This window comes from Nothobranchius furzeri, chromosome 1, assembly GCF_043380555.1.
Source record: "Nothobranchius furzeri strain GRZ-AD chromosome 1, NfurGRZ-RIMD1, whole genome shotgun sequence".
Classification (NCBI taxonomy): Eukaryota; Metazoa; Chordata; class Actinopteri; order Cyprinodontiformes; family Nothobranchiidae; genus Nothobranchius; species Nothobranchius furzeri.
The window spans coordinates 32,164,595-32,180,028 of NC_091741.1; the positions used below are offsets into that span (position 1 = coordinate 32,164,595).

The window sequence follows — 15,434 nt, forward strand, 5'->3', positions numbered from 1 at the left end:
TGTCCAGACAAACAGGAGTCTGTACAACTCCAACATACACAACCACTAGCCATCATTAAACTAGTTAAACCTGTGTTACCTCAGCAACTAAAACATACTTTTCCTTGAGGTACGTAATGAGTCACATGACTCCAAACTGCACGTTTTTTTGGGAAGTCGGCCCACTTCCCCTGATGTACTATTTTTAAACAGCTGCTAGTTATCTGCACACCTGGAAGGATAACCAAGTAACTTTTTGACCTTAGATGAAGTTTTTCTACCGTTTTAAAGAACATTAAAGATGCAAAAGCAGAACTTAGTCTCAAGAGTGATAAACTTTAGATGCTTTAAAATTGGACAATGACTGCTGATCGTACAAGCTGAAGATGCCAAAAGAGCATGTGCCCCAAAAGGGATTCTGTATTAGACCGTTTTTCAGTCATTTTCCGGACGCCGTAATTCTACAGAAAAAAGCTCAGATTTAACGTTAGTCTACTGTCATTTGGAAAAACGTTACGTTACTGTTGGAATTCTGCCGTAAATTTCCAGACATTTCTGTGCAGCAGTACAACACAATAAACTCTTTAAACACTAAACAATGTGATGTCCTGAATTAACTATAAATGCTGTCTCTGACAGTGGGAATGCACCTACAAGGTGAAGTTCAGACCCTTCCATGACGTCCAAGTGGGACAACTTGAAAAATCAGAGTTCACTTCTGCTCCCCACTCTACATCAAGTCTTCATCGGTATCTGCTCAGCATGCATGTGGATTTTTATCCTTACTGAGTCTCTCAGACAGTATTTTGGTCATCACAACTTTTTGGAGAAGCAACTGTGTCTGATGTATGTTAGGAGAGCACCAACCTCCAGAAGATCTCCACGAGGCTGACTCTTCCTTCTCCTTTTGCTAAGAGCATCACTGTGTTCCTGCAGAGATCAAACATTCAGACTAACAGAAACTTGAAACTGAAGCAGCTGGGACCAGATGCAGGTACCTTTGGGTTCCTCTTCCTGGATGGACTGGAGCCCAGTCTGCTGAGTAGAGAGGCTGGAGTGATGAGAGCTGCTCTCAGGTCAGCGGTTTGACTCAGGCATCCTGAAACAAATATAGTTTACCCCTCAGTTCAGGCTCTGATGTTGTCATGCCTTTAGCTTTGTTTACCAACTCAACTTGACTCATAAAGCACTTTAAAACAACATTGTTGACCAAAGAGATGAACTGTAAAACCGAACGAGACGCCTATCAAAGACGTGGAAACAAGGATAAACACATGAAGAAAGAATAGACAGTGTCTTTAAACATGATTTAAACAAAGCCTGTCTGATGTGCAAAGGCAGCTCCTTCCATAGACTAGGTGCTGAGACCAAAATTCTGCCCTGGCATTTCTCCGTCCTGCGGGCCATGAGAGTATGTGTGTGTGTGGGGGGGCAGACCAGCAGATGCTACCACCACAAAGAAGGCTCAGGCTGTCCCCGGAGAGGCTGGCCAGCTGATCTGACAGACCCAGAAGGTGGATAAGGTTGAAGAAGCTCAGAAAGGACAACTCTAGATCAACATATGCAAACAAATAAAAGCAGCTTTAAAAGTGTGACAGTGTGAGCGAATGTGGCAAGGTGGATAAACGAGGGCCCGGGCGGTATTCGATCCCCAGACTCCCGGGTGAGAGTCATGCGCTCTAACCAGTCAGCCAACGGGACATCCCCTTGGCCAAGTAGCCAGGGCGCATGATCAACCGGGACATTGTGACAGGACGCTCACACAGTCAGCTCACTGGCACACAGTTTGGTGAGAAGTGGACTGAGGAGTGTCAGGTGAGTTTTGAGGCCTTAAAGCAGAGACTTACCACCGCTCCCGTCTTGGCTTACGATGACTTTTCCTGTCCTTTTATTTTAGAGGTGGATGCAAGCCATGGGGGGCTAGGCGCTGTTCTTTCACAAGAACAAAATGGGAAGATTAGGCCCATAGCATGTGCAAGCAGAGGACTGAGGCCCAACGAGTGGAACATGCAGAACTACAGCTCTATGAAGCTGGAGTTTTTGGCGCTGAAATGGGCCCTGACTGAGAAATTCAAGGAGTATTTATTGGGTCAGAAGTGACTGGTTGACACAGATAACAACCCATTGAGCCATCTTTCCTCGGCTAAGCTCGGTGCGACTGAACAGCGCTGGGCAGCCCAGCTGGCCTCGTTTGATTTTGAGGTGAGATACAGGCGAGGGAAGAGTAACATCAGTGCAGATGCATTATCCCGGCTGCATCCCCCTGGAGTCCCAGACTTGGGTGTGATACTCCCTTCTACACCTCTTCCTGAACCCCTACAGCATGCGCTGCACAAACAGAGACCCAAGGCAGTACAGGCTACTGTGACTGCATCTCCCCAGTACACCACTTCAGATTTGTGCGCTCTCCAGCAAAGTGATCCGGTTATTCGGGAAGTCCTAGGGTTTTGGAGAAGGAAGAAGCAGCCAAGTCTGGAGGAGCGTAAGTGTCTGTCACAGCTGGCATCAGTGTTGTTGAGGCAGTGGGACCGGTTGACTGAAAGGAGGAGAGTTCTGTACCGTCAGGTTCCCCTTCCCCGGACCACAGCAGAACCGCTACAGCTAATGTTACCAGAGGCCCTAAAAGAGGAGGTCTTAAGGGAGGTTCACCAGAAGCATGCTCACCAGGGGATCGAGAGAACGTTAGAGTTGCTCCGATGTCGGTGCTACTGGCCTGGCATGTCTGGGGACGTTGCAGAATGGTGTCGTAAGTGTGAGAGCTGTCAGATGGCCAAAGAGGGGCCTATAGTGGGCAGCTTTATGGGTCATTTGCTGGCTCCACGACCGAATGAGATCCTGGCTATGGATTTCACGGTGTTGGAACCTTCACGAGATGGGACGGAGAATGTTTTGGTACTTATAGATGTATTTAGTAAGTACACGTGGGCCGTTCCTACTCGGTACCAACATGCTTCCACTGTAGCACAAGTCCTGGTCACAGAGTGGTTTTCAAAGTTTGGAGTCCCCGCCCGTATTCATTCAGATCAGGGCCGGAACTTCGAAAGCTTGTTAATCTGACAGTTGTGCGAGTTGTATGGTATCCAAAAGTCGCGTACCACTCCTTACCACCCTGCTGGTCATGGGCAGTGTGAGCGGTTTAATCGCACTCTGCACAACTTACTGCGAACGTTACTTGTGTCCAGAAAGAGGGAGTGGAGCTCCTGTTTACCACAGTTGTGCTTTTCGTACAACACAACATTACATCAGTCGACAGGAGAGTCTCCATTCTTTCTGATGTTTGGCCAGGAACCGAGGCTCCCAGTGGATTTCCTGCTGGGAAGGGTCCCAGAGCCTGTGAGTGGCAGTGTCCACGACTGGATCGTAGAGCATCAAAACCAGCTGCAGATGGCTTTCGAGGACGCTAGGCAACGGTTGTTGGGGGCTGCCGCAAAGAGGAAGAACATCCATGACCAGCGGGTGAAAGACTCTCCACTGGAAGAGGGTCAGTATGTGCTGTTAAGACAGCTAGGCTGGAAAGATCGACACAAGATCCAGGATCAGTGGGGCAGTGTGGTGCACAAGGTTCTGAGGGTCCAGGTAGAGGGAGGCCCAGTGTATACGGTGGCACCTGCTGACGATGTAGAGAAGGTGAGGAATGTGCACCGGGCTATGCTGAAGCCAGTGGCTTGGGTGGGATCACCTGTTGAGGTGATTGCCTCTGGTGGACATTCAGTAGAACAGGATCAAGTGGAGTCTTCTGAGGAAGATGACTGGGTTCCAGTGAGAACAGGCCCGTTACAGCGTACCCAGCCCAGGGCGGCTTTGGTTTCCCAGCCGGCTCAGTTGTTGCACCCTGGAGTTCGGGTTAGGGTTAGGGTTAGGTGGGTGTTAGTGACGGAGGATTGACTTCTAACCCGCGGGTTACTTGTGGGTCGGGTCAATAACTTTTTACTTCAGTGCGGTGCGGTTTGGGGCGGGTTCATGAGATATATTTGGACAAGCTGAAGACTTTTAACTACAATCTGTGGACTTCCTGAGAGTAATGGATTACAGTAATCCAGTCTTGATGTAACAAATTATTAGTTTCCAGATAATCAGATAACTGGGTAAAGATCAATTTCTCAGATATTTTCAGAATAGTATTAGCTATTGCTATAGGTCTATAATTGTTAAGTACCTGGTTATCGCGCCCCTTATGCAACGGAATGATCTTCGTAACTTGCCATGCTTTCAGAAGAGTGCATGAATCAATGGAGAGGTTAAAAAGAAGGCATTTTCATCACTGGCCCCTCTTATTGAGGCGATGATAAATGGAAGTCTACATGAGGTTGTGGTCCCAAGCTCTTTGAAGAAAGCAGTTGTCTGTCGCACTTTAAAACAACCTGGAATGGATTATTCAGTTTTAGCCACCTACAGACCTGTCTCAAAGCTCCTTTTTCTCGCTAAGCGTCTGGAGAGGGTGGACTTCCTGAATTCTCATGATATTTTGGAGACAGCAGTCAGGTTTCAAAGCTGGACACAGCACAGAGACTGCTCTTTTACTGGTTCTTATTGATATATTTTCGCTGGTGAGTAGGGTGATGCTGTTGTCCTTTTCCTACTGGACTTGACTGTTGCCTTTGATCCGGTGGACCATGACATCCTGCTGGATCATTTATCGAACTGAGTGGGGATTACGGGGTGGTGCTTCATTGGATGAGGTTGTATCTTGATGGAAGGAGGTTTTGTGTGTGGATGGGTGAAGCTTTTTCAGCATGGGAAAGTCTCAGATGGGGTTCCCCAAGGCTCTGTTCTGTTTACACTATACCTCTTGTCCCTGGGGGTCCTCTTTCAGCGCCATGGAGTTAAGTTCCATTTTTATGCGGACGACTGCTAGAAGGCTCTGTCTCTGCATTATTGGACTGCTTAAGGTAGGTTAAGTCATGGATAGCTGCTAACTTCCTCTTTCTAAATGAGTCTAAAAGCGAGGTTATAAACCTCAGCCCTGGTGAAAGTGCTGGAGCAGGTGATGAGACTGATCTTGATTCCAGGACACAATGTAAGAAGAGTGTGGTCACAAAAGTCTCGCCTATAAACTCACGTTTATCTACTATGTTGTTTTTATGTGCTGTTCAGCACCTTGGGCCTGCGATAAGGTGGTGGTAGGTGCTATATCTGCAGACTCACCAGCAGGGGGTGGCGGATCCTTCAGCAGCTGGTAGAACTGACTCAGGTACATCACCATCGACAGACAGTCTGGCTCTCCCTCAGACAACATTTCTTCAACCGTCATCAGAGGAGGAATCCCAAACTCTTGCTCTGCCACACTGAAGGCAAGTCGGATGTTTTCTTCAACTAATGACTCATCCAGAGATTCATAGTTCCTGAGGGCAGACATGAAGTGACAAGAAACCAACCAACATTAGCCACCAGTCACATGCAGTTCTGCCAAAAACAGAAAGAAGTTGTAATGGAGGATAATTCTGGGAGGGTTACATCAGATCAGGTCGATGTCGATGAATAAGGGCACACAGAGCAAGTCCACTCTTCCAGGAGTTAGTCAGGTCCCTAACAATGATGCCTTTATAACCACAGGTCTGTTCCTGGCACCAAGCCAAAAGATGATTGGATTGAGAGAAGGGTTCTGTGGGAGAGACCAATCAGATTAGAGCTTACAGTCATGTTACACTCAGCCTAGTGTTTACTGATGCTGTTGTTTAGGTTGTGTGTGTGTGTGTGTGTTTTATCTGTAAAGCACTTTGAGCTGCATTTGCTTTTGTATGAAATGTGCTATACAAATAAAGTTTGATTCTTCAAAGGGACTTACTAAAACCAGAGTAGAGTTCTCAATGGGGCGACAACGCCTCACCCTACATCATATCTTCACATATTTAGGTCGAAGCCCAGCTGAACCCAAGGTTTTGTTTAGCAGTCACAATAAAGAGTGGAGGACATATAATACATCCCTGGTGTTACCCCAGCCACCTCTTTCTGAGCCCAACTTAGCCCTTCCCCGGATAAGTGAAAGAAAATAGATGGATGGATGGATGCTAACAGCTAACACTGCTTTTACAAGAATAAGATAGAATAGACTTGATTCATCCCACAGTGGGGAAATTCACTTGTTAGAGCAGCAGCAACACTTAAGAGAGTAATTTGAAGAAAAAGAATAACAAAGGTACATGTGTGAACACAGTAGTGAGCAGTAAGCTAGTACCGTAACCTTCAACCGCTAAAAACCTCAAATAAAAGTGAAAAACTCGAGTTGTAGAACTATGCAGCATCCTGTAGGGGGCACAGGCACGCTACGTGAATCCAGTGTTACACAAGTATTGAACTTGTACAATCACACAGTCACCTGGTTTTGATCCCCTTGGGGAGGGTAGCTGCATAATACTGCCTCCTCCTGTGTTAGGCCCCGCCTCATCACCAGTGTCTACCAGATGTCTCACCTGGAGGGGAATGCGCGTCTTTTGAGATGAGCAAATTGAACTTTTTTTGCTTTCAATGAAACAAACAGGAATCAGTTCCTCACCTGGACAGGTGTGATGGTCAGAGGGCTGATGTTCACATATCTGGTTGATGGATCTACTGAGAACTGACTGATGTTCTTCTGCATGTTCTCTGGAGTCGTCTGAGGGAGGAGACGGTATAAACTTTCCCTGTGAAACAGACATAATGATGTAAAACAGCAGCTTTTGTGTTTCACCAGGTGTAACATCAGGCTTGGCCCTCACCTCTCAGCAAGGATCTCCAACAGAGCTGCACCCTGAGCCCAACGTCTTACCATCCAGGCTGAGTCCAAAGCAGCCAGAAATCCCCGAGCTACACCTGTCCCCATCGGCCAAAATGGCTGTGGAGAGAGACATACAGGTGTCCATGTTTTTATTGTGCTTCCTACTCTTCTTCATCGTCTACTGTGTCTTTTCATTTTACTTTAATCAAAGTGATATAAAATAAAGTAGGACAGAATTATCACCACCAGCCTCACCTCCAACAGGCTGTCTCCCACTAGTGAGACCAGAAGCTGGTGTTCACGGCGTTGTAGGACCATGGCGGCATTCTCCGATGCATACATGGATGTAAAGTCAAACATGGCGACGTCTGGCTGGCCGTAGTGGTTGATGGCAAAGTCCAGAGATGGCAGTTGGTGGTGGGTGGAAAAGTCCGCCGCCTCACGGGCATACGCCTCTAAGGCATTCTGGTCAACGTTGTCCCGAGAGAGAAGCAGCTCCGTGTCCATAAAGTCCTGAAGGAGTAGAAGTAGAGGAGCTCTCTGCAGTTTTAGCTTGCTTTAGCACCCCAAGTGTCCGTTTAGAGGAAACAAAGTTAAACTTAACTCCTCGCAGCGCGGTCCTTACACCTTAATCCAACCGCTCAAACGTCTCCTCAGCCTTCATTAGTTTTGTTGTAGTGCGATGTCTATCACTACCAATGTCTATGTGGGTGGAGTTCAAGTCCTTCAATAAAAAGGGAAGTGCGGGTTCCTCCTCCCCTGTGTGCGCGCATGTGTGAGGCTGCAGGTGGCGTCGCGGGGCGCTGTGACCCTCTTCATGCACTGGGAGAGCTGAGGACATGTGCACGTGTTTTGTAAAGTCGTGTCCTTATTTCACTAACCTAGTTTAATTTAAAATGGCAGCTTCCAGTGTGAGTAGAAGAGGATGTCCACTCCTGCTGAGGCGTCGGGAGCGACCGGCCAGAGAGGGAGAGATGCACCCGCTGGCACGAGTACAACAGGTTATGGGCCCAGGCATGCCCAGCAGCACACCCAAGTATATGGACGCGGCCCGCCGCCCCGCTTCGACGGAGATGAAGCGAGGTACCATATATGGGAAGCGAGGTTTTTGGCCGATATGAAGACGTTAGGCCTAAAGGACACAATACTCGGAAAGGACCGAGCGGCACCGAACACACCAGAGGCTGTGGAAGTCGGTAAGAGGAACGAGCTAGCATGTGCTGAACTCTGCTGTTGTCTAGACGACCAAACGCTAATGCTAATACTATATGAAGCTCCAGACGACGGAGAGAAAAGTCTCGAGATATTAAGACGTCACGTTGAGTCCGAGGAAAAACCGCGCATTGTGGGACTCTACACGGAGCTGACTAACGTGGTGATGGCACCTGGTGAGGAGCTGGTGGACTATTTGACACGTGTGGAGAAAATTATCGCGGCATTAAACAGAGCAAAAGAGACGCTAAGCGACGCACTCTTGGTGGCAATGGTGTTAAAAGGCCTGACGGAAGAATATGACCCGTTCACAGTGCATGTAACACAGACGAGAGACTCGCTCACGTTTAATGAGTTCAAGGCCCGGCTGAGAAGTTTCGAATGCACGTTACGCTACCGGAACAGACCTCGTGCAGATGAAGTGATGGTGACAAAGCACAAAAATGTTCAGCCCAAAGAGAAAATAAAACCAGGGAAACATTTTGATGGAGAATGTTTTATCTGTGAGAAGGTTGGTCACAGAGCAAGAGACTGCAGATTAAAGAAGAAGAGTAACTGGAAACAGTCCAGCACTGTGACGCGGGACAACAGCAAGGCCTCCACTGTTACAGAGACTGCGCAGGGGAACAGATCTCCAGAAACAGGTCACAGGAGTGAAGCTAAAGAAAATAGCTCTTTTCTACTGAAAGTAAATGAGTACAACCCTAAGGACACAACGCAGAGAGGACTCCTGATTGACAGCGGTGCTTCCACTCACATCATCACAGATGAAAAAGCTTTCATCCGGTTCGACAAGGCGTTCCAGCAGAAGAGGCACGTGATGGAGTTGGCAGACGGCACGCAGCACACTGGCAGTGTTTCAGCGCGGGGAGACGCTCAGCTGGAGGTGACTGACGACACGGGAAAAGTTCTGAAGATAATACTGACCAGTGCTCTACTGATTCCTGAGTATCCACAAGACATTTTGTCTGTGGAGGCAGCAGTGTCAAGGGGAGTAAAATTCAGTTTTGAAAAAGACAGCAGCAAGATGATCCTCCCAGATGGCTCCACATGTAGGTTGAAGGTAAAAGACAGGTTGTATTATTTGGACGCTACACCAGCAACTGCTTCAAACAGCAAGGATTCCTGTAATGTATGTCTTGATCTGAAGGAATGGCGTGAGATTATGGGTCATTGTAATTATGGGGATATTTTGAAGCTCGAACCCATAGTAGAGGGGATGGCGATCGGAGACAAGGGTAACAAAACTAACCAATGCGAAACTTGTGTAAAAGGGAAATTCACATTGACAAGAATCAAGACAGCTGACACAAGGGCTAAAGCACCCTTAGAGCTGGTGCACACTGATTTAGGGGGTCCTATTTCTCCAGAGTCATTTGAAGGTTTTAAGTATGCTATTACTTTTGTCGATGACTATTCTGGTACTATTCATGTGTACTTTCTAAGGAACAAGAACAAAGCAGTCCAGGCTACACAGCAGTTTCTAGCAGACATGGAACCATTCGGAAAGGTTAAACGCCTGAGGTCAGATAATGGAACTAAGTTCATGTCAGAGGAGTACCAAACTTTGTTGAGAGAAAATGGCATCAGACATGAAAGGTCAGCCCCGTACTCTCCCCACCAAAATGGGACGGCGGAAAGGAATTGGCGCACCTTATTTGAAATGGTCAGGTGCATGCTGATAGAGTCAGGGTTACCTAAGGAGTTATGGCCCCATGCAGCAAAGTTAGCTACTGTGATAAGAAACAGGTGCTACTGCAACAGAATGGGAGAGACCCCATACTTTCTATTTACAGGTAGAAAACCAAACTTATCTGAAATGAGAAAGTTTGGATCTGAGTGCGTCGTGTTTAACAGAGACAGGAAGAAATTAGATCCAAAAGGAAAGAGAGGGACCTTTGTGGGTTTTGACACTCATTCTCCTGCTAAAATGGTGTTCTTCCCAGAAACAAATAATGTTCAAAAACACAGGCTGGTGACTTTTCTTGAGAAAAGCAAAGCAGAAAAACACACACAGACCGATTTGGAAAAAAGTGGAGGTTACGTAAGTAGATGGGAGACGACTGTAACTGAAGTAAACCAACCTGAAGAGTCCCAGACCGAGTTTACAGAGGAACATGACACAGACAGGGAGGAAGACACACAGGCTACACGCACATCTGGCAGGGAGAGAAGGAAGCCTAAATATCTTGAAGACTATGAGTGTACAGTTCAAAGTATCGAGCTAGATATCGATTACTGCTACCGTATTGCAACAGGCATCCCTCAAAGTTATGATGAAGCTTTAGAATCAGACAGAAGGGAAAAGTGGAAACAAGCAACGACAGATGAGATGACAGCTTTAAAGGACAGCAACACATTTTCTCTTGTTCCTTTACCGGAAGGGAAACAAACAGTTGGAGGTAGGTGGGTTTTTGCATTGAAGGAGGATGCAAAAGGGAATGAGACACATAAGGCAAGATACGTTGCTAAGGGCTACACACAAGTGCAGGGTGTAGATTACTATGAAACGTTCTCACCTACAGCTAACCTCACATCATTACGTGTACTCATGCAGCTAGCAGCTCAGCACAACCTCAAACTACAGCAGATGGATGTTAAGGCTGCATATTTGCACGCACCTATTGATTGTGAGGTATATATGGAACAACCACAAGGTTTCCATGAAGGTCCAAAGGGAGAAAGAAAAATGGTCTGGAAGTTGAACAAATCAATTTATGGGTTAAAACAATCTAGAAGAAATTGGAACCAAATGCTCCATGGCTCTCTGGTCAAAAACGGTTTTGTTCAAAGTGCAACAGACAATTGTATCTACACATATCAGTCAGAAGGTGAAAGTGTGATCTTGTTGGTGTGGGTGGATGATATAATTGTGGCTGCCAGTCATGATAACATCTTGAAACAAGTCAAAACAACACTGGAAAATCTTTTCCAAATGAAAGATTTAGGGCAACTTACCCATTTTCTTGGGATAGATTTTGTACAAACGCAGGATGAGATAAAAATGGACCAATCTAAGTATATACAGAAGATACTTGAAAGATCAGGAATGTCAGACTGCAAAACCAGGACTACTCCCTGTGAAACCAAGTGTGATCTCACTGTAGAAGGAGACCCCACAGATCCCAAAGAGTACAGAGCTATGGTGGGCAGTCTCATTTACATCATGACCTGCACCAGGCCAGACATTTGCTGGATTGTGAGCAATCTGTCAAGGTATATGTCTGATCCTAGACAAAAACATGTGACGGCTGTCAAACATGTGTACAGATATTTGAAAGGAACACAACATTACCCGTTATGTTACAAAAAGACTGAGGACAGTTTAGAACTGTTTGGATTTTCTGATGCAGACTGGGCAAACGATCCAGGGGACAGAAAGAGTGTTACAGGTTACTGCTTCAGTCTACAGGAAGATGGCGCTGTGGTTTCATGGAAGACTAAGAAGCAACAGACTGTTGCGCTGTCGACATGCGAGGCAGAGTACATGGCTCTAGCAGCAGCAGTTCAAGAAGCCTTGTATCTCAGAAGCCTGCTCACGGACATGGGACTACATGTCAAAAATGGTCCAGTTAAAATCTTCGAGGACAACCAAGGAACAATAAGCTTGGCAAAGAATCCAACAAACCGTCAGAGAAGCAAACACGTGGACATTAAGTACCATTTTGTGAGGGACAATGTGTCACGTGGTAATATGGTCCTTGTTTATTGTTCAACAGAAAACATGATAGCAGATGGGTTCACAAAATCTGCTACAAAGGTTAAACTGGAATGTTTCTGCAAGTTGTTGTTTGGAATGTGAGGAAACAAGAAAGCAGACATAAATGTTATTGTGATGTCATCGAGTGGGGGTGTTGTAGTGAGATGTCTATCACTACCAATGTCTATGTGGGTGGAGTTCAAGTCCTTCAATAAAAAGGGAAGTGCGGGTTCCTCCTCCCCTGTGTGCGCGCATGTGTGAGGCTGCAGGTGGCGTCGCGGCGCGCTGTGACCCTCTTCATGCACTGGGAGAGCTGAGGACATGTGCACGTGTTTTGTAAAGTCGTGTCCTTATTTCACCAACTTAGTTTAAGTTAAAACGGCAGCTTCCAGTGTGAGTAGAAGAGGATGTCCACTCCTGCTGAGGCGTCGGGAGCGACCGGCCAGAGAGGGAGAGATGCACCCGCTGGCACGAGTACAACAGGTTTCTAGAGAAGCGGTTCACCACTAAATCAAACAAATAAGCTGTGTTCGTGATTTAAAACATGCAGGAATCTTGCTCTTGTCATTCCGAAAACTCACAATGTTGACTTCTGTTTGGCTGCTATTGTAGTTGGACGGCATTTATATTTCTGCTTAGCTCCATCAGATAAATGTTTAGTCTTTTCTGCTGCTCCGCCATGATGAACATGTTGAATAAACGGTTAACAGGTGTAGCTTGTCTGTGAAACGATTATGTGGGTGATTTCTTTTAATAAATTACCAATATAATGTAAAGGTGTTCAATAAAATGTAATATTCCATAAAAACATGGATTATCAATATTGCTGAACCTTTAATAGTTGATTGATGATGAAACTGGGTACTTTGGTTAATCCAGGGAAACAACACTTTATAATAATCTGACTCAGAGACAAAAATGTTGTTTATAAAAATCGATCAATACACAATATTTGTAAACCTGTAGATTGAAAGACATAATTTTATGAAGACAAACTGAGATTATTTTATTAAACGGAGAAGAGTCTCGTCTTCTGCGTGGACCTTGGAGTTGCAGCTTCTTGTAAACAGTGGCAGGAAAGAAGTCAGGAGAAGGAATTTTATTATGGCTTCTCTTCTTGGTAGCAAGGTCCTAGAAGTTCAGACTTGGTGCACTGATGAGGCAGTCTGGTGACCTCTGACATCACAGAGGACAAATAACTTTGTACATCTCCAACGCTACATCTGTTCTGAGGTGTAAACATGGATTGCTGTAAAGCATGACATGAGACTTTGTTGGAGTTTTAATGTATTACTCTTTTAAATGTTCCTTTTTAAGTAATCATGTTAATCCACAGAGTTAACTCCTCTTCTCTCTGGCTGTGGTATGCAGCCTGATGAGCACGGGGGTTGGGGAATGCTCTGCCTGACCCCAGGAAAGCTAGCAGGCTGAATGAGTCAGCAGTTTGTGGCTGCTAGCAGCCACCCCGTAACTTGAGACTTCCTTTTTAGAAGGTCCCACCTTAGACAGAAGCAGCAGTGTTATTGGTTAAGTGTGGACAGTGATGGATTATTCTTTGTCCTTGTTTCCCAGTGTTTCAATAAAACCAGCTGGAGAGAGAGGACGTGCCAGAGAGTTGACTGGAACAGGGCCTAAACAGGTTCTGAGCCTCGCTGTCTCTCCGCTGCCTCTCGCAGCGTATAAAACCTACCGACTTCTCTCCTGTGTGGTTCATTTCAGGATATAAAAATACCCAACATTTTGCTGCCGTGACTCGGCTAGAGGGGTCACTGAGGGATGTCGTCGAAGTGCTGCAGTAGCACCGACTTTAAAGGGGCTTAATGGAAGTGTGACAGCCAAAACATGTACAGAAATAATAAATGTCTTCTTCATACGTTCTCCTGCAATGCCCTGGTCCTGTAGAATGAGCCCTGACATTTTTACTGTGATTGCCTGTTTTTCTGTAAAATCACAGAAAAAGAGAGCTGCTCGGGTCGAGCAGGCTGCTTCATGCGCGTTCACGCTCAGGCATAGCCCTCCGAACTGTTCTTTGAATGTTGTTTCAGCTTTCATCAGGATATAAATGTTACAGATACTGGAGATGCCATTGGCGCTTTAGCTCGCCTTGTAAAATATCGGCCTTTCGTGAAGAAGACCTGGGTTCGATTCTGGATGTGAACATAGTTGTTTTAGAGTTTAATTTTTACATTAATGGTATATTTTTTTACAGTAAGATGCCCAAACTTTTGTTTGAGACTCGCCAAACGGCATCGAATTCACAGATAAAAAAGATGTGGGTTCAACGAATGATCTGAGCATGCAGGAGGACTGACCCATCATAAACCTTTGTCGGCTGTGCTGAACAGAATCAGAATCAGAATCAGAATCAGAATCAGAACAGGTTTATTGCCATTGTCAGTGAACAAACAACTCACAAACTAGGAACTTGCTTCGGTACTAACGTGCTACATATAACATGAAAAATAAGATTAAAAATATAATAAAATAGAATAAAAAAACTAGAATAAAACATTCAGCTATAAAAAAGGCAGGTAGTGGTAACATGGCCGATAACGTGACGTTGTGTCGAGTACAGAAGACGAGCATGGTTGTGTGTTTATAAGCTGTTCACAAGTCTAACGGCAGATGGAAAGAAGCTGTTGTTATGGCGGGAGGTTCTGGTCCGGATGGAGGTTCTGGTCCGGATGGAGGTTCTGGTCCGGATGGACCGTAACCTCCTGCCTGAGGGAAGCGGCTCAAAAAGTCTGTGTCCCGGGTGAGAAGGGTCAGCTGCAATCCGACCTGCACGCCCCCGAGTTCTGGAGACGTACAGGTCCTGGAGAGATGGAAGGCTGCAGCCAATCACCTTCTCAGCAGAGCGCACAATGCGCTGCAGTCTATGTTTGTCCCTCACCGTGGCTCCAGCGTACCACACAGCGATGGAGGAGGTGAGGATGGACTCACCGTGTAAAACTGCACCATCATCTGGGCCGGCAGCTTGGCCTTTTTCAACTGCCGCAGAAAGTACATCCTCTGCTGGGCCTTTTGATCAGGGAGCTGATGGATGGCTCCCACCTAAGGTCATGTGTGATGGTGGTTCCGAGGAAGCGGAAGGAGTCCACAGTGGTGACGGGGGTGTCCGTCAGGACGAGGGGGAGAGATGGGGCTGTGACTTTCCTGAAGTCCACAATCAACTCCACTGTCTTCTGAGCGTTGAGCTCCAGGTTGTTGCTGCTGCACCAGTACACCAGCCGTTCCACCTCCCTCCTGTAGGCGGACTCATCACCGTCAGAGATGAGCCCGATGAGGGTTTAAGTCATGAGACACGTTTCATAAGATGTTATATGAACATGTGTTCTTTATTTTAAATCAAAACAAACCTTGGTGAAGTGTTCTGGATTGACAAACGTCTCTGTTTGGTTGTTTTTGGGTAATTCAATTTTTAATTTGTCTTCAGCCTGAATGTGGAGCTCCAAAGGTGCTGGGTTCGAGGATTCAGGGCTATTAACGGTTTGTGGGAGACCAATCTTCCCAAAGTCGTTCGAAGTCGTTGTCCATGACCAGAGCCGGATTAACGCAAAGGCAAAGTAGGCACGTGCCTAGGGCCTGATTGGCTGGATGGGGCCCAGACAGAGGGACAAAATTAAAAATAAATAAATCAAAAATAAAATGTAGAAATGTCCTATGATAGAATCTGTGGATAGGACTCCTATCTACAGTTTATTTCAATATTTATTAACTAAAAATAGTGATAATGTTTATCTTAACCATAGACCGTTTCATTAGCTACGCCACATTAACGCCAGCCCATGACTGTAGCCTACAACTTGGGCGCCACCCAGTTAAGGACGTCAGAGAAGCGGTCAGAGC

The 15,434-nt window shown here is 46.1% G+C and overlaps 1 protein-coding gene across 3 annotated transcripts in view; it reads right to left on the reverse strand.

Annotated features, from left to right (window-relative positions):
• Window positions 1-15,434, reverse strand: part of mical3b (microtubule associated monooxygenase, calponin and LIM domain containing 3b) — a 135,080-nt gene that overhangs the window by 67,867 nt on the left and 51,779 nt on the right. For all 3 annotated transcript variants that reach the window (XM_070554044.1, XM_070554066.1, XM_070554091.1), the window contains exons 8-15: window positions 6,929-7,186; window positions 6,675-6,790; window positions 6,473-6,599; window positions 6,296-6,389; window positions 5,434-5,581; window positions 5,125-5,321; window positions 978-1,078; window positions 847-909 (exon numbers count right to left, since the gene is read on the reverse strand). In XM_070554044.1, coding sequence (XP_070410145.1) covers window positions 847-909; window positions 978-1,078; window positions 5,125-5,321; window positions 5,434-5,581; window positions 6,296-6,389; window positions 6,473-6,599; window positions 6,675-6,790; window positions 6,929-7,186 — 1,104 coding nt within the window. The remainder of the gene's footprint in view (window positions 1-846; window positions 910-977; window positions 1,079-5,124; window positions 5,322-5,433; window positions 5,582-6,295; window positions 6,390-6,472; window positions 6,600-6,674; window positions 6,791-6,928; window positions 7,187-15,434) is intronic.